Raw genomic sequence first — 23839 nt, 5'->3', positions numbered from 1 at the left:
TTCTGTTGTTGAGGATCACCCGCAGACATAGCCCACTGGATTCTAGCAACCAAAAGCCCTTTATGCCCCTTCCACTCATGCTTGGCATGACAAGGCTTAGTGCTTGGGAATTGGGATAGCTTCGTGCAAACCCCGCCCGCACTCCGTGATTGTCTGCGTCATTCTCCAGCCTTGTGGGAAGACAACAGAAAAGACAATCTCCCAGACCGTGGTTCCAAATTGTCAGAAAAATGTGACATTATATAACGCCTCATTGGCTGGAAAGCTCTAATGCATATCCGTCACGAGTACAAAAGGAGGAAATCAAACGCGTCTTCTTCCTCTACTGTCTACAAGGGCTACAGCAGTAGTAGGGATACCCTATTATTCTTTGAGCACCCCAGATCAAAACACCGCAAACTCTGTGACATACAACATTGTCCCAACAGTAAAAGGACAAAAGTGATGCGATCGCCGCACTCCGCTGGGGGAGAGCTAACATCCTCAACACAAGTGTCGACTTCTGCCTCTTTGACGCCGACATATCAATGCAGAGCAGAAAAAAAAACTTTAAGTTGCCAAACAGCCGGTTCATCAGCTCCAGTGGGCAGTCGCCTCCATGTCACACTGTGAAACCTCTGCAGAGTTATGAGCATTTAGTGTCTTGTGGACTATGATTACTCATGCATGATTCCTGATCAAAACATGCCTTCATGCAAGTCATTTCTATGCATCAAACAAGCACAACAATTATTATTATTGATCTGAGCAAGTCTTCTGCAGCCCAAAACCAAGACTAAGATCTGAATGTCTTTTCCTTATGTCAGCGTAACCGAGATGAAAGCGCTTGTGACATGAGCTTGATGTTACTTCTTTTTTTTTGCTGCTTGAATCATGTAATGTTGCGACGAGGCATAGACAAGCTAAACAAATTAAACACTCAACAATTTCAGTATTCTGCTCTCCATCCATCCATCCGTCCGTCCGTCCGTCCGTCCGCCCGCCCGCCCGCCCGCCCGCCCGCCCGCCCGCCCGTCCGTCCGTCCATCCATCCATCCATCCATCCATCCATCCATCCATCCATCCATCCATCCATCCATCCATCCATCCATCCATCCATCCATCCATCCATCCATCCATCCATCGCCCAATAGCTGGCTTGCTCGCTTGTGTGGTTGATTTTTTTCTTCTTCTCCTTCTTCTTCTTCTTTTATACTGATGTTGCAGTTCTAGTGGTGCTCTCGCATGGAAGCTTTGCAGAGGGATTTGACATGCTCTGCTGTGGCAGGGACGTTGCTATTCTTTCATTTGTTCACCAGAGAGTTGTGTGCCTTGGCAAGTTGGTCCCCAAAAATATCTGTGTGTGTGTGTGTGTGTGTGTGTGTGTGTGTGTGTGCGCGCGTGCTTGTGTGGCATGGCCAGCACACTGTTGTGAGTCACTCTAAGAGCTTAGTCATGATGCAGCAAAGTTCCACAGTAAACTGATTGTGTTTGGTTCAGCTGTCTTTGATGACATAAGAAACCGTGTTTCCTCAGTAGTCTGTAAACATTTTTTTTCCCAGTGTTTTTCTCAGATTTTATTACTTGCAAATGTTTCTACTTCGGTGGGGCTCAAGAGTCTCATGGTGCCTAACACTTAGATTCCCACTCATCTTTTTTGTTTTTGTCCTTCTCCTTCCTGGCCCATGCCTCCTTGTTGTCGTCCTGCTTCTCCTTGTCTGGTTTGGTCACGCTGTCATACGAAGGGAGCGAGGCGGTGGATGGCGTGCTCTCCTTCTTCTCCTGGTTCGTGCTGCCATTCTCAAGCTTGTTGTTAGTGAACATGTGGCGCTTGAAAATGATGCCGCGGCGGATGAGGTGAGCGCGATAGGCATTTTGGATGATCCTAGCCGAGACGTCCTCCTGTTTGCGGCGAAGTGTGGTGGTGATGGGCTCATAGGACACCTTGGAGGGGTTGGCCGCGACAAAGCGCTCTTCCATCTGCTGCCTCAGCATGTCCAACTCACCGCTGTCGCCCAACACACGCTTGGTGAAGGCAAACAGAATGTCCAGGCAGTGGATGCGATCGCCGCTCACCATGGGCATGTCCATGGCAATCAGCTCGATGGTGTTGGGCTTCGGGACACGAAGCGGGTGTTCCAGTGCATCAGCAAAGTCGGACAGCTTGGCGAAAGTGATGAACTGAGAGGCAGTGGGATCAAACTTCTCCCAGATCTCGTAAAAGGTCTCAAAGTCATCCTCACTCAGTGGATCAGCGCTCTCCTCTGTGGCGACGCTAAAGTTCTCCAGGATGATGGCAATGTACATGTTGACCACAATCAGGAAAGAAATGATGATGTACATGACAAAGAAAAATATCCCCACTGACGGGTTACCACAGTCGCCCTTGACTGAGGTGCCTGGGTTCTCCAAGTTGGGATTACAGTCCGGCGGGTAGTTGAGGATGGGCAGAAGCAAGCCGTCCCAGCCGGCCGAAGTGGTGATCATGAACAGGATGATCATACTGTTGCCAAAGGTCTCAAAGTTGTATAGGTCGTCGATGCCGGCACCATGCTTCACGTAGCCAAAGTTGGACATGCCGAAGATGGAGAAGATGAACATGACCAGGAAGAGCAAGAGGCCAATGTTGAACAGGGCAGGAAGTGACATCATCAGGGCAAAGAGTAACGTTCGGATGCCCTTTGCTCCTTTGATAAGACGCAGGATACGGCCGATACGAGCCAAGCGGATCACTCGGAACAGCGTCGGAGATACAAAATACTTCTCGATAAGGTCAGCCAGGAACATTCCTGTAAGAATGAACAGGAAACACACTCGTGTAAAAATGCAGCATGTACCATAGATGGGTGTCGGCAAGTATAAAGACATGGAAGACTTTATAGAAAAAATAAAAATAAAATCATAATTGGAATTAATTTTTTGTAGACAAATCATTGGCCCTCTGTATTGCCTGCTCAAGCACCAAGTGAAATACAAATACAACAACCAAGTAAATGTTTGCTAGCTGCCAATTCTGAAAATCTGTATCAGGGAATATTCCTAAATTTACAGCCACTGTCACAGTAACTGTTACATAATTATGAATGTAATTATGGCTTAAGACAGACCACAATGGTGGTCTCATATGATCTCTTTCTCAGCGTGTGCAAACAAGAATTTAATCTGGTCATGTTTGTGCAAGTGCATGCATTTAAATGCTTGCTCCAACACAAGCACTATATTAGAAATTGTGGTTGCCCTCTTTTGTTAAGTTTCCAAGATTTCACATTGCACGTACCCAGACCACTCAGGACTGCATGCGGGACGGCGACTGTGCACACAGTTGCTACATTTGAGGGTTCACGTCCGTATATCTCTCGCTGCGCTGAAGTTAAAGGGATTGAGGGAAGCCATTTCGAATGCCCAAGAGTTGACTGTGTTCCATACCACAACGGCGCTCAATGGCAGAAACGCCCTCGTCAACCTATGCGGGTGTAGGAAAATACCAAAGGAAAGAACACTCCTCCACTCATGCGCACAGTTAGACTGGGCTTTGTGGTAAACTTGTGCTAAACACAAAAACCGGGCTCATGGATTTTCCCGCATGTCCTGGGACATCCGCGTACCAGGAACAACTCAGTCGGGAGGAATTCTACCCAGATACTTTGAGGTACTTCATCTGGGTCGTCTCAATATGACGGAGCAGCAGCTCTATTCTGAGTCCCTCCAATGTGACAGTGCTTCTCACCCTTTCTCTACCAGAGAGTCCATACACCATGCAGGAGAAAGTCATTCCGGGTACTTGTATCACTGATCTTGATCTTTCCACTGGTCCACTGTTAAACTGCCAGAAGAAAATCCAAATTGCCATTTGTCCAGTTTTCTTCATGATCTAGCTGGGGAGGCTGAGGAGTGTGATCACCTTATTGTCGGAACACACACCCCTGTCCACTTTTTTAGGCCAGGTGAATCTCATCCACTCCTGGGGTTACTGCCACCCAAAGGTTTTTTAACCATTTCAGTGTAACACGCAATTCAGAAAGAGTAAAAAAAATATATAACTAGTTACAATTTACAGTAGCCCATACTATGTAGAATAGTTGAGTGAGATTGACGTAGATCAGGGGTCACAAACCTTTCTTAAACCGAGAGCTACTTCCTGGGTACTGATTAAGGCAAAGGGCTACCAGTTTGACACGCACTTCTGAAATAGTCAATTTGCTCAATTTGGCTTTCACTATGTGTTATTATTGTCATTTCCAGTTCACATGTAAGTGTGACTTTAACAAGAATAGCAAAAATACAGTCAAACCTTGGGTTTTGACCACAATCCGTTCCAGAAGGTGGTTCGAGAAGCGAATCGGTCGAATTCTGAATCTATTTTTCCCATTACAAATAATGGGAAAAAAATTAATCTGTTTCAAGACAAAAAACCCTGCCTATTTTAAGCATTGTTTTTCATTTGCGCATATTTGTCCGATCGCGCAACTGCAGCTCACCGCCGAACGCGCAACCGTAGCGCGTCGCCCACCGTGCAACTGCACCACGCTGGTCGCATTATTGGGACAGAGCCGTCTCTGAAATTTAGAAAATATTTTAAAAGTCCTGATGTACTTTCGAATTTTTATGTGGACCTAAGTGCGCAGGGTGTTTAATTTTGTCCGATCGCGCAATTGCAGCGCACCGCCGAACGCGCAACAGTAGCGCTTCGCCGACCGCGCAACTGCACCGCGCTGGTCGCAATATTGTGACAGAGCCGTCGCTAAAATTTAGAAAATATTTTTCAAGTCCTGATGTACTTTCCAAAATGTAAGTGGACCTCAGTGCGCAGGGAGCTTAATTTGGCCCGATCGCGCAACCGCAGCGCGCCGGGCGCTCAGTGTCGCATTGCTTTAAAGTGCTAGAGACATCCCTTTTTTTTTTTTCAATTAGAACGGAATTTGATAGAATGTATAAAGTGAACACATTTGCCGCATTGGAAATTAAAAATGGACACCGATTACTAAGAATAAAGCTGAAATGAAATGCCAGTTTATCGATCGGGTCCCGCACGAAGCCAAACTGGCGGCGCCATTACTGTGACGTCACAAGTTGTACATCTGGATGTCAACAAACCCAAACAACATGGCAGATGATAGCGACAGCTACGTTTCTAGCGGCAATATTAGCATCATTTTATCCGATTCAGAAACCTCTTTTGACGCAGAATATGATGAATCTAGCAGTTCACTTGGGCTGAGCTGAGCACATTTTCTGAATTGTGCCCCTCCCGTCACTCTGGTTAGGTTGGCATAGTAAAAAGTGCTCTTGGGGGCTTTAGAGTACCGAGTTGATCTCAGCACATGAAGACATGACCACCTGCAACGATTGGTTTAGGTTTTATAAGCATTTTTAATTTTATTGCTTAAATCGCATTTTCTTGACGAGCTGAGCACGTTTTCTGAATTGTGCCTCTCCCGTCACAGTGGTTAGGTTGGCATAGTAAAAAGAGTAGAGTGCCGAGTTGACCACTGCGAATGAAGAAATGAACATCTGCAGCATTTGGTTTAGGTTTTAGGCGCATTTTTAATTTTATTTCTTAAATCGCATTTTTTCGACGGGCTGAGCACGTTTTCTGAATTGTGCCCCTCCCGTCACGCTTCGACATACTTTTCAAAGTCAAAGTCTCAAAGTCTCCTTTATTGTCAATTCCTCCGCATGTCAAGACACACAAAGAGATCGAAATTACGTTTCTCACTATCCCAGGGTGACAAGACAGCGTTCACAACGCACATACAAGTAAACAACACAGGAAAAATAAAACAAGAAGATGAACACTAAGAGTGATAGCACGCTAGCCGCTCCCGATGCACAGCAGAGTCCGGAAAGATGACAGTCAACCAGGCCACTGTGAACACGAGCACACAGCAGGCACGCACTGTCCGGTTCGTGGATCCTATCAGGCGAACTCAACCCATCTTGTTGTCCCGCGAACGAATGTACGCCAGGATAATGGAAGGCACGGCTAGGCGAGCTGGGTTGGCCGCAAACATGGCCCGACGTCTCCGCGCTGGCCCCTCTTCTCCTTTTGTTTACATTCACTGAAGCTAAACGCGTACAACTTGAGACGTCATGAGACGTCACTTCCGGCTGGCGGCTCGGTGCAGTCAAACTCGTCTGTGCGGCAAATTTAAATGATATTTTTCAGAGCAACAGCTTCCTTTTCGTTGTTTCGAGCGTCAATTTATATTTATAAGCCCATAAGCTAACTGAAACCGATTTATACATATACCGGTGTCTCTAGCCCTTTAAGAGCGTCTTTGTGTTTTAGGATGGCTTTACTGCTCCCACTTGCTTTCTTTGGAGGCATGATTAGGGGTTAATACAATCCTCAAAGTAACGAAAATACAATAACAACGGAGTCAGTCGGCATCCGGGCCGCACGGTCGGGTTTTCTCGGGCCCTCTCGGCTCATCTCGCGAGGTTGGACCTCCGAATTTTGTTCGACAACCTAATGAATCTCGATTTTTTTTGTTTGAATTCCAATTTGTTCGAGAACAAGGACGTTCGAAAACCGAGGTTTGACTATAAAATAAATAGATGCAGCTCACTGACAAGTGCCACTATTTGAGCTAATTTTAGAACAGTCCTGCGGGCAACTCATGCGGTCCTCACGGGCGACCTGGTGCCCGCGGGCACCGTGTTGGTGACCCCTGACATAGATGAACATTGTTCCAAACTGCACTCTGGTCATTCACACTAAACGGCTTGATAGACACCAATGTCTCTGCCCCTCAACTCACCAACAATAGACAGAATGACCACCACCACGTCAAAGATGTTCCATCCATTGGTGAAGTAGTAGTGGCGAAGAGCAAAGAGCTTCAGCAAGAATTCCGTGGTGAAGACCACAATGAAGATGAAGTTGACCCAGTAGAGGACATTCTCTGTTTCATCTGATTGGTCGTCCGTTTCCACCATCATGGTGACCATGTTGAGACAAATGAGGATCATAATGGAGATGTCGAAGACTTGCTGTGTGACAAAGTCAAAGACCATTCCTTGAATCTTGTTCTGTGGAGACAAAATGTAGATTATAAAAGTTAATATACAGTGTGTATGGATTTATTGAGGTTATTTTTCAAGATTGTGTTATTTAACTTAATGTTTGATTTACTTTATTCAAATGTTGAATACAGTAATCTCTTGTTTATCGTGAATAATTGGTTCCAAGACCATGTGAAACTCCGCGAAGTAGTGTCAGCTTGTTTTTTTTTAACATACTGTCGCGATACATGTCCGTTCGTTTCCTTGTTTTAATGTTGCTGTTAGAGTGGTGCTCATTCTAACTTATTTGCAAGAACCACACGGGAGACAGTATGCCTTTTTAGCACTTGCAAGTGGAGAAAACGTTCGTACAGAGATGTTCGAAGGCAGTCTGCCTTTGGTCTCTTGCAAGAGCATATTTATTGAGAGAAAGCAGGGTGTGGGTGACAGGTTTGGTGAACCCCTGGCGTCTGGTGAGATTAGAGCAGGGGGTGTTTTACGATCTAAAGCAGGGGTCTCAAACTCCAGTCCTCGGGGGCCGCATTCCTACATGTTTTCCAAGTTTCCCTCGTTAAACACACCTGATTCAATTATCAGGCTCCTGCAGAACGTGAGGATGAACTGATCATTTGAATCAGGTGTGTTTAACGAGGGAAACTTGGAAAACATTTAGTAATGCGGCCCCCGAGGACTGGAGTTTGAGACCCCTGATCTAAAGTAAACAGAACAACTTCCTCTGCAGCAGGTCAACCAGTGCAGAGGATGCAAGCACTTTATTTTACTGCGTTGTGAGAACAGGACAAGTTTAGTTCATCATTATAGTCTACATTCCAACATAATCATACCATCAAAATAATCTATCAACACTAACAGTTGCCATGGTTTCTGTTCGCGTCACCCCTCCCCTACTGTGTCTGCTCACAATCTAGGTAATCGCCGTCACCTGCCTTTCGTGACATGTCTTGTATTTAAGTCCTGTCTGCGTGTCAGCCCCTGTCGGATTGTTTTCGTCTTTCTTGTCTTTGTCTTGTCTTTGTCTTGTCTTTGTCTTGTTTTTTTTTTTCAGGTATTCTCATCCCTAGTCGAGACTCTCGTCTGTCTTTTGAGTTCCCTCAATAAACTCAGGTCCAAGCTGCATTTGGTCGCCCAGCTCCACTCATTCTATGACACATACATACATACATACATTGTTTGTGTATCAATAAGTGTATATTAAACCATATAAGTGCATATGTTATCATTAGAACATTAAATAACAGTTTCAAACATGTAAATACTACTACAGTGAAGCCTCGGTTTTTGAACGTCCCGGTTCGCGAACAAATCGGTATTGGAACAAAAAATTCGAAATTTTCTTTGCTTTGGATGTCGAGCGAAATTCGGTTGTCGAACCTCGCGAGATGAGCCGAGAGGACCCGAATGCCAACTAACTCTGTTCGTTATTACATTCTCGTTACTCTGAGGATTGCATCAACTCTAATCATGCTTCCAAAGGAAGCAAGAGGGAGCAGTAAAGCCATCCTAAAACACAAAGACGCTCTTAAAACAATGCGACAGTAACCGCCTGGCGCGCTGCGGTTGCGCGATCGGACCAAATTAAGCTCCTTGCGCAGTAGGTCCACTCAAATTTCGGAAAGTACATCAGGACTTTAAAAATATTTTATAAATTTCAGTGACGGCTCTGTCACAGGAATGCGACCAGCGCGGTGTAGTTGCGAGGTCGGCGACGTATTACGGTTGCGCGTTCGGCGGTGCGCTGCAGTTGCGCGATCGGAAAAAAATTTGGCTCCCAGCGCACTGAGGTCCACTTAAATTTTGGAAAGTACATCAGGACTTTAAAAATATTTTCTAAATTTCAGCGACGGCTCTGTCACAATAATGCGACCAGCGCGGTGCAGTTGCGCGGTCGGCGATGCACTACGGTTGCGCATTCGGCGGTGCGCTGCAGTTGCGCAATCGGACAAAAATGCGCGAATGAAAAAATACTTAAAAAAGGCGGGGTTTTTTGTTGTTGCTTGGAATGGATTACATTTTTTCCCATTATTTGTAATGGGAAAACATGATTCGGAATTCGAACGATTCACTTCTCGAACAGCTTTCTGGAACGGATTGTGGTCGAAAACCGAGGCTCCACTGTATATCAATACGTAGTGTAAATGACATACAGAAAATAATGTATAAATAATATAAATAAACATATGATACGTGTGTGTGGGTGTGTGAGCGAGTGTGTGTGTGCGTGTGTGTGACATGTATATGTAGCTAAAGTATACATACTGTAAATGTTTTTAGAACGCTTTTATTATAAAAACTTTATATAACAAGGTACAAGTGTACATACTGTAAATATGTTTTTAGAACTCTTTTATTATTATAACATTTTTTTATAACAAGGTACAATACTGTAAATATGTTTTTAGAACTCTTATTATGAAAACAACTTTTTTTATAAAAAGGTACAAGTGTACGTACTGCAATTGTGTGGACACTCCCTGCTTTATACTGGCGTGTGGGCATTTTTTGTGCCATGATTACTCAATTTAGAAGGTTTATTTTGAATTTGTGAATTTTTTTTTGGGGGGGGGAATCCGCGATGTACTGAAGCCGCGATAATCGAATCGCGATGTAGCGAGGGATTACTGTAATTGAAATATCCCATGTCATCTAAATCCAAGATATTTACATGCAGTAGCCTTTGAAAGGCAAAGGCCTGCAAATACAAACTGATCTGAATTTCTTGTTGTGATGTAGATTCACCACTCAATATTGAAGTACTTGCCCACTTTGTAGTTCCTATTCAGGCAAGCTCAGAAAAAAATGGCTGAACACCTGATAAAACTTTACATCACCTGTCAATCTCTGAGGAGTTGAGCAATTAATAGATTCCATTATCTCCAGTTAAATTCTCAAGTATTTCAGAATTGTGGTGTGTTTATGAAAAGTGGAGGATGACTTTGTAAAACAGAGCTTTAACACAAACCCAAAATACACTTTTGGGTTGTAATATTTTCATCAAAATGTCTGCAAGCAATGTGTACCTCTCTCAATAATTTCAAACATTTTATCCTTTGCCCCTGCTTGTGGCACTGCTATACAAAAGACATTTTATCGTAGGTCCGAGGTACTCATGTATTTGATGTCTGTTGTCATCAGTGCCGCTCTTCCCGATAGCCATTTATGCCAGTGCACACTGACCCACCCTCGCAAAAAACAAAAAATAAATAAAATGATGATAATAATAACGATATAATAATAAATCCGTTTGATCATTCGCGACATGCGTCAACTCACAGGTCTTTGTCGTCACTTGTGTCGGTGTATGTTCTTACAACAGAGACACTCAAAGGCAGTTCAAACATTTACTAACCCATAGTTCATGACATGTACATACGTACTTCCTGCTACCTATAAGCACCTCTGTTTTATGCTCCAACATACAGTAACCCAAATATCACATAACACAAATACCCACTGTTGCTGACTATAGTGATATATACTGTTTGAGTGATATGAATTTTACAACAATCAGTAATACAAAATAAGTCATAAAAGTAGTATGTAATTTGTCCTGATAATGTATCATATCAATATCGCGTGAGCTTATACTCAATGATGTGTCTACGTATCCTGAAAAGTGAGCCAATTTGGTTAGATTGGGCAGCTCGAAGAAGGGATATGATTGTAAGACAAATATCATATTTGTGTTGCGTGAATGAATTGAATAGATAGATTTGTATCTTACAGAAAGGGGGGAAGGGCATACTGCACCTGTGGTCGAGGGATGGGTTTCTGAGGCTTTTTGGAGCCCAGTTTCTTCATGGCATTGTAGTACTTCTTCTGTTCCTCTGTCATAAAGATATCCTGACCTCCAAAGTAAAGGGCAGAAAAACAACATCAGGTCATAATCTTGTACCGGGATTTAAAGAGAGAAAACGATATGCTAGACTTATCTTTTTCTTTTGCTGGTTGAAGTTGTCAATGATAACACCGATGAAGAGATTCAGGGTAAAGAAGGAGCCAAAAATGATGAAAACCACAAAGTAGATGTACATGTACATGTTAACTTCATAGTCTGGCTGATCTTCCACCTAAGAGCAAGAAAGGCAGGTCAGTGGTTCAACTTTGGAATTCAACCAAATATTTTTTTTCACGATACATAATATGAAAACCTCCCTTGACCCCCATTTTAGCCAAAATTATAAATGATTAACGTTTTGCCTTTTTATTTGGATTTTTGAAACAATTCAAATTGCTGCTTCTTTGAAGCGATGTTTAGCAATGTTACAGATTTTACTTTAACTTTGCTGAAACCCAACCCGCATCCCCTCTGAATAAACATCACGTTGAAGCATAAAGGTCTACATCAGGGGTCACCAACACGGTGCCCGCGGGCACCAGGTCGCCCGTGAGGACCGCATGAGTCTCCCGCAGGACTGTTCTAAAATTAGCTCAAATCGCGGCACTTGTCAGTGAACTGCATCTATTTATTTTATAGTCAAACCTCGGTTTTCGAACATCCTGGTTCTCGAACAAATTGAAATTGAAACAAACAAACAAAAACAAAAATCGAGATTTTTTTGTTTCAGTTGTTGAACAAAATTCGGAGGTCGAACCTCGCGAGATGAGTTGGGAGAACCCGAGAAAACCCGACCGCGCGGCCCGGATGGCGACTGACTCCGTTGTTATTGTATTTTCGTTACTTTGAGGATTGTATTAACCCCTAATCATGCCTCCAAAGAAAGCAAGTGGGAGCAGTAAAGCCATCCTAAAACACAAAGACGCTCTTAAAGCAATGCGACAGTGAGCGCCCAGCGCGCTGCGGTTGCGCGATCGGACAAAATTAAGCTCCCTGCGCACTGAGGTCCACTTAAATTTTGGAAAGTACATCAGGACTTTAAAAATATTTTCAAAATTTTACCGATGGCTCTGTCACAATAATGCGACCAGCGCGGTGCAGTTGCGCGGTCCGCGACGCGCTACTGTTGCGCGTTCGGCGGTGCGCTGCAGTTGCGTGATCGGATAAAATTAAGGTCCCTGCGCACTTAGGTCCACTTAAATTTTGGAAAGTACATCAGGACCTTAAAATTATTTTGTAAATTTCAGCGACGGCTCTGTCACAATGATGCGACCAGCGCGGTGCAGTTGCGCGGTCGGCGACGCGCTACTGTTGCGCGTTCGGCGGTGCGCTGCAGTTGCGTGATTGGACAAAATTAAGCTCCCTGCGCACTTAGGTCCACTTAAATTTTGGAAAGTACATCAGGACTTTAAAATTATTTGTAAATTTTAGCGACGGCTCTGTCACAATAATGCGACCAGCGCGGTGCAGTTGCGCGGTGGGCGATGCGCTACGGTTGCACGATCGGACAAATATGCGCAAATGAAAAAATGCTTAATAAAGGCGGGTTTTTATTGTCTTGAAACGGATTAAGATTTTTTTCCATTATTTGTAATGGGAAAAATAGATTCGGAAATCGACCGATTTGCTTCTCGAACTGCTTTCTGGAACGGATTGTGGTCAAAAACCAAGGTTTGACTGTATTTTTGCTATTCTTGCTAAAATCACACTTACGCGTGAACTGGAAATGACAATAATAACACAAAGTGAAAGCCAAATTGAGCAAATTGGCTATTTCAGAAGTGTGTGTCAAACTGGTAGCCCTTTGCCTTAATTAGTACCCAGGAAGTAGGTCTCGGTTTAAGAAAGGTTGGTGACCCCTGCTCTAAGGCGCTGCTCAATGATTGACTTTGTGTCGTGTCATTGGATTTGTGACGGCAAAGTGTGTGTCTTGCCAAAGGACACAACAACACGTGACTTGGTCCAAGCTGGGTGTGAACCACCGACCCTCCGGATTCTGAATGACCCTCTACTGCCTGAGCCGCAGCCCCCACACCTTAAACACTGTTCCCATGAGTACAAGTGTCTCGCGGGTGGTTCACCCCTAGTTGGCGAGCTAACAAAGGCCATACTTTCAGCATTATACAGGGCAAGAACACACCCGTTAGCAGGAAAAAACCTGAAAAGTAGTATCATTTTAGAAAGACAAGAAATCCTGTATGAAGCGTCCTATCAATGTTTAGATTTGGGGTATTTTGACATCACTTAACACCTATTGTGATGTGTATAGGGAAAAATGCCTGTGAAGTTAATAATGGTTTTATGATGGTTATAGTTATTCTAAATATAAGGGACATTGACAATAAAAGCTACCTCTCTGGAATCCACAGCTGCATACATAATGTCCATCCAACCTTTGAATGTGGCCTTTGAAAAGACAGACATGTTTAGACACATGATAAAGATTACTAACTGAAAACACAATGGCAAGCCAACATTTTGTTAAAAGGGAAAGCAAATGTTGAAACCTAAACCAAGTGATGCATGTCCAGTTTATCATGTTGTGAATGAAAAAAAAAAGATAAGGGTAAAGAAGCACTCAATACACACAATGTAACTGTGGATGCAAATCAAAGAAATGAGACAATGATGGCAAGTTTAAAAAAAGTGAGGCCAACAGAAGGTATACTCTCACCACTTGGAGTAAGGCCAGGTAGCCGGCACCTACGTTGTCAAAGTTGATTTTGACATTCTTCCACCTAACCTCCGTAAAGTTTTGTTCAATGAGGGCCTCACACTGGGTCTTGTTGTTGACCACGTCAACAGGAAAGTAATTTTCAGAGGTCTCGTTGAAACAGAAGTAGTACTTTCCCGCAAACAGGTTGACCCCCATGATACTGAAAATCAGCCAAAAGATGAGGCAAACCAGCAAGACATTCATAATGGAAGGGATGGCTCCCACCAAGGCGTTGACTACCACCTAAACCAGATCAGGAAAGACAGGATACAACCGTGTTAGCAGTAAGAAACAAGCAAAATCATTTCAACCTTTTGGCAGGATCCATCGTTCTGTTATGACCATACATTCACCACCGAAATGCTTTTCTACGTAGTTGAGGAGACACAATTTTTCGAAGTAATATTTTATCGATCAGAACTAGTCCAGGGGTGGGCAAACGTTTTGACTGGCGGGCCGAATTTGGTTCTAAATTTTGACCGGGGGGCCGAACCAGGAGCAGATGGATGTAGTGTTCGTGTGAAGTAATAGAAATCACATGTAAAAGGTCATTGGATAAAAGGTTTGTACTTTTAGTAGGTAGTAAAGTATGGATATTCAAAAAAAGCTTTTTGAAAACAAATGGATTTATTAACAGCATTAAAAAAATATTGCACCAAAAAACGACTATCAGTGTTTCTCATTAAATACGACACTGTTATTATGAATAATAGTTTCCATCACTTCAGCGCCTGTAGGTCAGATTTATGAAATACGTTCATCTAATGAGGCGAAATCACATCAAACGGCAAACATTCTGACCAAATACATCATCTTGAAGAATCAGTGAAAGAATACATCTAAATAAAGTAATAAGGCATCAATAGTATTGTTGGTTTCGCTTTTTTGCTAGTGCATCATAGTCTGGAGTCAAATTTGTTGTGGTAATTCTTAAGATAGAGGTGTCGGTCCGTTAACCTAGATCTGTGACGGGCTTTGTTGACATTCATGTGGCTGAACGTCCGTTCACACACGTAGGTCGAGCCAAATTGTCTGCTCTTTTTTTTAATACTCAGCACTCAGTGTCCACCTTTCTTTTCCTCGGGCCACTCATTTTAATGGAAGGATTCCAGTGGAAGGTTTGTGGATGGCATTAGCGTAAAACTGTCTCTGAAAGCTCAGCGCGCAAATTACGAGAATGCTGACGACACAGCCCACACTCAAAATTTGGCACTGATGGAAATAGAGCGTGGAGTGCGCTGGGTCGGTACTACTTAGTACGTACGCACACTTGTGAGTGTGCACCGAGCTTTCTGACACGGCTTCCGGGAGTAAATGCGCGGGCAGGCGCTTCCCCATCTACTGGGGAAACATAATAATTGCAGGGAAAATGATCCAAAAAAATATTTAATACTGCAATTTATTCAGGTTTGGTGAGCCGGATTAAACGGCCCCGTGGGCCTGATGTGGCCCGCGGGCCGTAGTTTGCCCATGTTTGAACTAGTCTCAGAGTGTTGAAATATGGTAGACTAGTACCATGTGGACAATAAGGATGTGCCAATTAGGCACCTGATCCAGCTCTTTTCGGAGTATCCGACTGAATTTGATTCAGTCAAGAGATTGGCCGGATCCTGTTTCATGTGTTTTGTGGTGCAACAACCACCGTCTGTCCTAGAAACAATGACTTTTGTCGTTAATGGAATTTTTGGAGCCAAGGTATATGGCCTTCCTTCTCAACATTAAATTACAGGAGGTAACGCAGCTAGTATACAACAAGAGCTGCGGCGTGGTCAAGCTCTTATCAATGTACAGTTTAACTCGAGTTTTGAGGCTTAAGATGTAAAAGATTAATATATATTATTTTGTAATTTCTCATGACATGACAGTGAAGGTTTGTTAAGAACAGCTAAACACTATTGCTCAATGTCTTGCAAGTGAAACAAAACGCAGGAGACAAAGACCAGAGCGTCATGTCATGTGATGGACTTTAATCATTTTCAATTTATCTACTACTGTTTTTCAAGGTGCCCGCGGTATAATTTTTTTACTTATTGAATGTTTGAGTGAAAGGAAAGATTGTAAATATTGACAGTAAATACTGATTGTAAATGCAATGGAATAGCTTTGTTTTAGTTTTCACATCAGTACGAGGTGTGGTTCTTTTCTGGCACCGATACACTGTTTGTGCTGCGAATGCATTTGATGGAGTAAGTAGTTCGTTCTTGATACCACCAAAGAAGAAGCAGATCTGATGGTCCTAAAATAGTGGTGACGAACTGTAATTTAGCAAAGTTTACATAGGTTCGGGTAAAATAACGATGATGGCGTAACAGACTGACATTACGCTTTTGGTGCAGCTTGAAATAATGACGAGCTGACAGTGTCTGACGTGTGGGCAGGCTTGTGGTGAATGACAGAGTGGCAACATTTACTGAGGCACCCACCTCTGGTATATAATATCTTTTTAATACTAAAGCAATATACACTGTGCTCTACTCATTTTTTTCAGTATTAGCTCACCATGTGGATCATTCCTCTTTTCCGAAAGTAAAGATTCCAAATTCTAATTATTCTTAATAATAATGCCATTTTGACACTGTCTATATTATTTCTAAAAGATTGATGATGTATGGCATACCAGTATGACGTGTCCAACCTTGCATAGTCCAACAAAGAACATGAGCTCTCAAAATTCTCTCTATAAATTAGTTTCATGACTAGCTCAACTAATTCACACAATTCTCTAGCATTACCCCCCAAAAAACAGAAATTTAACCAGCCCAAATGTATTCTTAGCAGTGCAGTCTAATTCTCTGAATGCTATTCTAATATAGCAGTGCTGTTATTGTATAATGGCAGGCCGACAACTGAGCATGCATGTCATTGTTTTGTGAAGCCATATTCCCTCTCTCTGGAGCTCTGTTCTACCACTGCCAAGGTGCACAAATCAGCACTGACTGTATCAATGCATTAAAAATATCTTTGTTGCATCTTGCTGAGAGAAAGGCTCTGGTTGCAATGTAAACAACAGATCAACTGTTTTCCCAATATGCTTGACTGGAAGGCAGAGGAATAAAAAACACAAAAAAGAGGGAAAATTGCCTTTCAAAACACATAATGTGCAACAGCAGTTCTATTACATGCGTGTTACATGGCGTTGTGCAATATCAAAAATTACTCAACTTAATAAATCAATAGAGAAATAAGTGGATAGAGAGTGAGAGCGATTAAACAGATTGCGGCAGAATGGCTGCTAACATGTTTGGTGGCTTTGTTGCCATTTAAAGTACATTTAAACGAGCAGATTGGTCTGTACCACACTGGGCTAAAAGGTTGGAGGGGTTGCACTTGCATTGGTCAAAACAGAAACAAGGTGAAGAAGCAGAGATAAACCAGGATTTACACTTTATGTACCACTAAAGAATAACTAGAATTTTATTGTTATTTCATTGAGCTGAAATAGGCTCACTGGTGTTGAAATGTGGTTGGACGAGTGCCATGTGGTGAACATAATAATAATGAGAATAATAATAAATTCCATGTTGCACAGTAACGTCCATTTTCTGTCGTCATTATTACAAATCCCATACTATAATCTCTTTCACCTCTCCATTCATCCACATCCCCATTCATTTATTTATTGCTCAGCATTGACATTGGTCACTTCAAACGAAATGTTAATATTAGATATTCATAGGTGAACATCAACATTGTGGTCGGTCAAACTGATACAGCAGGATTTATTCGCATCTTTTGCCTCTCTTTCAACCCCCAACCGCATGCCAAATGTCTTATTTATATATTCCACTAGAAAAGCATCTAATGTATGACTAGTGTAACATCCATACAGCTTATCCAGGGCCTTAAATGCCTGCTCATACACATTGCATTTGAATTATTGGACAACTTGGATGAATGAGCCTTGATGCACTTGATGGTTGCATGCAGCTTCTCAATGCTGGTTTGTCATTTATGGTGGAACCAAAACACCATTTGTCGTTTTTATTCCAAAACGCAGAGTGAAAGACTGAAAAGGGCCGTTCATTTCCTGTGCAAATGGAACGCAACAGGAAGCCGGGACTTGCTGTATGTGCTGTATGGTGCCACGGACAGCTTGTGTCAAATGGCAGCCGAGGATAGTTGCCAATCTTCTGCCTGCGCCTCATAAAGGTGGCCACCAAAATGGAATGAGTGGAATTAGAAGAAGTGGATCACTGGGCATTGGCGGGCAGAAGTTTAACAAATATACTGTGTTCCCATTGCCACAACACTGTGACAGAGCACTTGTCTAACACTCCCCAGGAGAGAGTGTGCAGAACTTTCAGCAGAGGCAGAGTTAGTGAAGGAACGGCAGGACGAGAGAGTAGGGAGGGCGAGCGTTTGGTGAGGTGGAGTAGGGTGGGGTGGATGCAGCACTGTGCTACACATGTGGGCCTGAAGGGGGCAGAAGTGAAGATGTGAAGTGACTTTTTTTTTTTTTTTTTTTAGACCATCAGTCCAAAAGTAGTGAGAACTAAGAGAGGTGGAGTGGGAGTGCATGAGAACGTGTGAGTTTTGACCAACAGTATGTGATAATGAATATATTTTATGAGAACTGTTAGGCAAGCTGACAAGCTTCCTAATAATCAGCTTTTAACTATAAGTTATTTTTCTTCCTCACCAAGGTTGGGAGGTTCTAAAAACAACTTTATTATGGCCCAAGCAGCAGGACGTAAAAAGGCTCTTTCTAAATCGCAGAGTGTATTGTTATTCTGACAAATAAAAGGCCTTTTTGGGAGCTGCAACATACCCCAGAAATCTTGCAGCCCACTCTCACCAATTGACACGAAATTTGGTGGACATGTGATAACAGTAGCACTCTGCTTGCATATGTTTTCACTGGGCACTCTAGCTTCCTCCCACACTTGTGTTAAATTCATTGAAGACTCTAAACCAGGGGTCCCCAATCCAAGTAATATTTATGGATTAAGGGTTAGGTTGAGCAACAGTTGGATTTTGTTCTGAAAGGGAATAGCTATACAGTACAATCATTATTAGTATTTATAGGTCTACTGTAAAAGAAACAATTAAAATATCTCAAATACAGTGGAGCCTCGGTTTTCGAACGTCCCAGTTCTCGAACAAATCGGTATTCAAACAAAAGATTTGAGGTTTTTTTTGCATCGAATGTCGGACGAAATTCGGTTGTCGAATCTCGTGAGATGAGCCGAGAGGACCCGCATGCCAACTGACTCCGTTCGTTATTACGTTCTCGTTACTCTGACGATTGCATCAACTCTAATCATGCCTCCAAAGGAAGCAAGTGGGAGCAGTAAAGCCATCCTTAAAACACAAAGACGCTCCTAAAGCAATGTGACAGTGAGTGCCCGGCGCGCTGCGGTTGCGCGATCGGGCCAAATTAAGCTCCCTGCGCACTGTGGTCCACTTAAATTTTGGAAAGTCCATCAGGACTTTAAAAATATTTTCAAAATTTTAGCGACCGCTCTGTCACAATAATGTGACCAGCGCATTGCAGTTGCGCGGTCGGCGGCGCGCTACTGTTGCGCGTTCAGCAGTGCGCTGCGGTTGCGCGATCGGACAAAATTAAGCTCCCTGCGCACTGATGTCCACTTAAATTTCGGAAAGTACATCAGGACTTTAAAAATATTTTCTAAATTTCAGCGACGGCTCTGTCACAATAATGCAACCAGCGCAGTGCAGTTGTGCGGTCGGCGACGCGCCACGGTTGGGCGTTCGGCGGTGCGCTGCAGTTGTGCGATCGGACAAAAATGCGAAAATAAAAAAATGCTTAAAAAAGGCGGGATTTTTTTTGTTGTTGTTTGGAACGGATTAATTTTTTTTTCAATTATTTGTAATGGGAAGACATGATTCGGAATTCGAACAATTCACTTCTCGAACAGCCTTCTGGAACGGATTGTGATCGAAATCCGAGGCTCCACTGTACCTGATGTGCTACAAAAAATACATTTGAAATCAGCGTCAAAAATATGTTTAGGGAAACATAAAGCTATCTGTATAAAAACGACAATGATTGAAAGAAAAAAAAAGGTGTATCATTCAATACTATGAACACCGAACCAAGACCACTGTATCAAATGATTTGACACACATATACCTACGTATTGTCCCACTTTTTTGTTCATTCTTTTTGTCCCCAAACATAATTGTTCACATTATGGCAAGGGTGACTGACTCTTTTCGCCAAAGTGCCAGAATTTTACCGGACAGTCAACTTGGGCGCCGGACCCTTGAATAAAAATTACTGTAATTTCTGGACTATAAGCCGCTACTTTTTGCTCAAGTTTTGAACCCTGCGGCTTGTCATCCGGTGGAGCGTATCTATGGATTTTTCATGATTTTTGTGATGACACAAAATCAGTACACTTATACACTTGTAAAAAGGCTGTGGACCGTTGTTGTGCGGCACCGCTTTGCTGGGCGGTGGGAAATGTGACAGGGACACTGGGGAGAAGAGTGGTGTGTTGATCGCATGTCCATCCCCCAGGCAAATAGTGCCGTATAATTGACACGAAGAAGAAAGAACGAGATCAAGACGGACATTACTGAAGAAAGGAAGCTTTTATACACAATCCCTCATTATGGGGGACAAAAGAAATGCATATGATGCCATTTTTAAGTTAAAGGCAGTCGATTTGGCTCTTAACGTAATAATTACAGCTGCTCATACATGCACTGTAGAGGTTTCTTCTGGTCACAAGGGGGCACTGAGCACATGACATCTTGTTGCGTCACCCTTTTCTTTATTTATTTCCCGGTCACATCTACTCTGGAGCTACACGTGTAGCTCGCTAGTTTAATGTAACTTAGCGCTTTGTGCATGAATAAAGTTAGCATTAGCAGACCCTCATCATGGAAAATGCTAGAAGAAATGCATGAAAGTAACAACAAAAGAGAGATTGAAAAAGTCTGTGGCGATGTATATCTGACGCTATTCCAATCCGACACTGAGGAGGAAGACTTTGATGGTTTCAGAGCACAGGAGGAAGATGAAGACGACGGCTCTCACTTTTACTAGTATTTTTTTTTCAACCAGCCCTGTTAGTGCTGCGCTACCGTGTTGCTGCTGTGTTACTGGTGCGTCTGAGTGACTTTTACCGCTTTTTTTATCCAGCCCTATTAGTGCTGTGTTACTTCCGTGTTGCTGCTGTATTACTGCCGCGTCACAGGCAGTGTTTGGAAAGAATTTTTAAGGTATGTTATTAAAACTTTAAAAAGGCTTTCTGTGTACCGTCTTTCTTTGTAAATAACTCGCGTGCACATGCGGCTTTTAGTACGGTGTGGCTTATTTATGAAAAAAATAACAATTTCCCCTAATATTTGCACATGCAGTCTATAATCAGGTGCGGCTTAGAGTCCAGAAATTACGGTAAATAAAAATAATCAAATGTTGGCATAACATTATAATTTGATGTTTATTGGTTGTATCTTTTTTGTATAAACTTTGTTTTTTTTTCATTTCATTACAAAACTGAGGGCATTTTTAGCCTTTTTGAGTCAGGCCTTTCTTCAAACTGAAATGTTTTATTGTGCTGAGGAAGGAGTGGGAGGTTATGGGCATGTGTATGAGGAGGTTGTGAGGGAGGTCGGGAGGTAGGTGTGGGTTGTCATCTTCAATGAAACCGGCGGTTGAAAATCAGGCCGAACGAGGAGCTATTTATTGATTTAATCTCTGTGTGAGATGGCATGTAAGCGTTGGCACTGTAACAGGGATAACATTTGTAGTAACAAGCTCGCAGTAATGTAGGAATGAATGCAGTAATCTGAATTTCTTCTTTGTCACTCGTGATGAGGCAGCTTTGCTATAAAAATCAATGTCAAATGTTTCAATAGTTTGAGAGAATCAATTGCAATGCATGTTGTTCTACTGTCTCTATAGCTGCATCATGACTTGTTCGCTAATGTTACAAAAAAAATAAAAGGCATGCTACGGATTGGAAAGATTGGCCTTTCTGGTTTAAGAGAACCCCTTCCCCCCAAAAAAAAATGTTGTGGACTTTTTTGTTCGTGTTCTTTTGTTTTCAGTTCTAGCATGCTTGAACCTGTTGAATGGGCATGCGGAAGGATCAGCTGCTTAGCTTTGGATCTTACCCTCATCCCTTCAAAACGTGACAAGGCTCTGAGGGGTCTCAAGGCCCTTAGTGTCCTGAGTGATTTAATGGGCCCTAGATCGGAGTAGCCCAGCGCATTAGCTACAAGGCTGACTATAGACACCTACACAAAAAACAGAGAAGCAAAAGAGGTTCCAAGCTGTTAGAAGTGTGAGATTATTTACTACGGAAGAGAGAGGGCCCTGGCATAGACGAGGAGAGTTGCTTAACATACACACATTAATCTATGCAATGTATATGCATGTATAACATTGCATTTACACATGCATAGACACTTGAAAGAGAAGGTCAGTGTTTAGTATAGGTTTTAATGTGTGTGGTGTTTTTTAATATACATAGCAGAAGGCCAAGGGGGTTATTATTGTCAGTTAATTTGGGGCGAAAGTCCGGTGTACCTGCAAAAAAATGTGAGATTGAGAGACAGAGAGAAAGCATATGAGTGATGGAGGAAGACAGAGTGAGAGAGAGAGAGAGAGAGAGAGAGAGAGAGAGAGAGAGAGAGAGAGAGAGAGAGAAAGAAAGCGTGAGAGAAAGTGAGTGAGAGAGAAGATTCAAATAAGGGCAAATCAGGCAGAGAACATGACACGGTTCAGTACAAGCAAGAGGAGCTGAGGGGCACAGAGGAAGGCTTGGGGAGGGGAAGGCAGGAGGAAGAAGAAGAGAGGTCACCCTGCAGGAGTCGATTAAACACCCAACAGATTGGAGAGCCTTACCCTTGCCCCTCTAACATTGTCTCTCCGTGTCGCTCTTGGGCTCATATCCCAATCACAATTTAAGACAGACAAACTAATGGTACCTAAGAGAAAGAATACAAGTCAACATGTACAAGTGTGTCACTGGCTGCCATCATTTCTCATAAATCACGTAAGTTCAAATGGTCACACAGTTGTGCGGGGGTTGTGGGGTAGGGGTTCAAAAAGGAGAGCCACAGTCACATGAACCACAGACAAGAGACAAGGTTGGACATTTTGGGCACACCTGATGGACTTATAGTCATTTGAAGGACAGCAAAACCTTATTGGCTACAGTCCCATTGTACACAATTAACAGCACGACAAGAAACGGATACAGCCCCTCTTGTGTCAAACGTTTTCTGTGCAAAATGCAAACTATCAATGTGAAATGAACCAAAGTGGCCTGTTTATAAACCACTGAGCATCTACAGCTGCGGCCTGTAGCGCTGATCTAAGCCCAGCACGTTTACAACACTGGATCATTAACAGCAGGAGAAAATGGACAATAGTGAGAGTGATCAATATTTAGTGCTAATGTTTCTTGAAGGCCACTTGGTGAGTAATGCAGAAAAGTCTTGACAGGTTCATCTCCAGTGCGAGCTCCCATACATTTTCGTCCCTCATAAAGTAGGTAGGTAGGTAGGTAGGTAGGTAGGTAGGTAGGTAGGTAGGTAGGTAGGTCAGTCGGTCGGTCGGTCGTTCGGTAGTATGTATGTATGTATGTATGTACGTATGTACGTATGTGGTTTGCTGGGTTTTAATGTTCAACTTTATGGATATATCTTATTCTTTTGCGACAGTTAACATCTCCTTATTTAGACTGAATAACTTATGCTCATATTTGTTAATTGAAATATTGCTGGTAGATTGCTGGTAGCGTTAATAACAGGCCACTAATACTGTCATACCATTTAGTGAAGCTCAAATTCTTCTAGCCTTGTGTGACATGCTCATTAATACAAATTGTACATATGTTTAAAAACTAGGGGCTGGGGGGTGTAGCCATTTCTTACAAACAAGGACAATATTAATAGTGAAAACATGGGAGTTCACCTCCAACCAGCCACTGACACCAAGTGGTCAAACGCACCGTATGGAGTACAGAAACATCCAAAGCTTGCCAAAGTTACATAGGGAGGATTGTACAGGCAAAATCTTCATTTTGATTGGAGCCAGAGGTGACTCAGAAAAAGTGTTTAAGGGTAAAATTAAGAGGATAAAAGAAGATAAGAAGAAAAAAAGATAGAGCCATGTCCATCTACTACAAATCAATGATCTACCGTAATTCCCGGACTATAAACTGCACCTAAATATAAGCCACACCAGCTAAAGTTAGGAAGAATCCTGTTTTGTTCATATATAAACCGCACCAAACTATAAGCCGCAGGTGTTTTAAAATTAATATCCTTATTTCTATTTTTTGTATTACCAAAACAAATCG

At 42.7% G+C, this 23839-nt stretch overlaps 1 protein-coding gene across 9 annotated transcripts in view; it reads right to left on the bottom strand.

The window, feature by feature from the left end:
- Positions 1-1013: 1013 nt before the first annotated feature.
- The window catches only part of scn8aa (sodium channel, voltage gated, type VIII, alpha subunit a), a 131499-nt gene continuing 108673 nt past the window's right edge, over positions 1014-23839 (bottom strand). For 3 of the 9 annotated variants that reach the window (XM_088368779.1, XM_088368778.1, XM_088368784.1), the window contains 7 exons: positions 21645-21767; positions 13515-13799; positions 13193-13246; positions 10935-11072; positions 10753-10857; positions 6741-7011; positions 1016-2768 (listed from right to left, as the gene is read on the bottom strand). In XM_088368779.1, the coding sequence (XP_088224905.1) occupies positions 1609-2768; positions 6741-7011; positions 10753-10857; positions 10935-11072; positions 13193-13246; positions 13515-13799; positions 21645-21767 (2136 nt within the window). In that variant the 3' untranslated portion in view covers positions 1016-1608. Of the gene's footprint in view, positions 2769-6740; positions 7012-10752; positions 10858-10934; positions 11073-13192; positions 13247-13514; positions 13800-21644; positions 21768-23839 lie in introns of all 9 variants that reach the window. The other 6 variants (XM_088368787.1, XM_088368782.1, XM_088368781.1 and 3 more) reach the window with 5 other exon arrangements.

The sequence above is a fragment of the Syngnathus floridae genome, chromosome 2, assembly GCF_059516105.1.
Source record: "Syngnathus floridae isolate MCC-2025c chromosome 2, RoL_Sflo_1.0, whole genome shotgun sequence".
In the NCBI taxonomy this organism is placed as follows: domain Eukaryota; kingdom Metazoa; phylum Chordata; class Actinopteri; order Syngnathiformes; family Syngnathidae; genus Syngnathus; species Syngnathus floridae.
The sequence above is the reverse complement of the archived record's forward strand: the minus strand, read 5'-3'. Positions and strand labels throughout refer to the sequence as shown.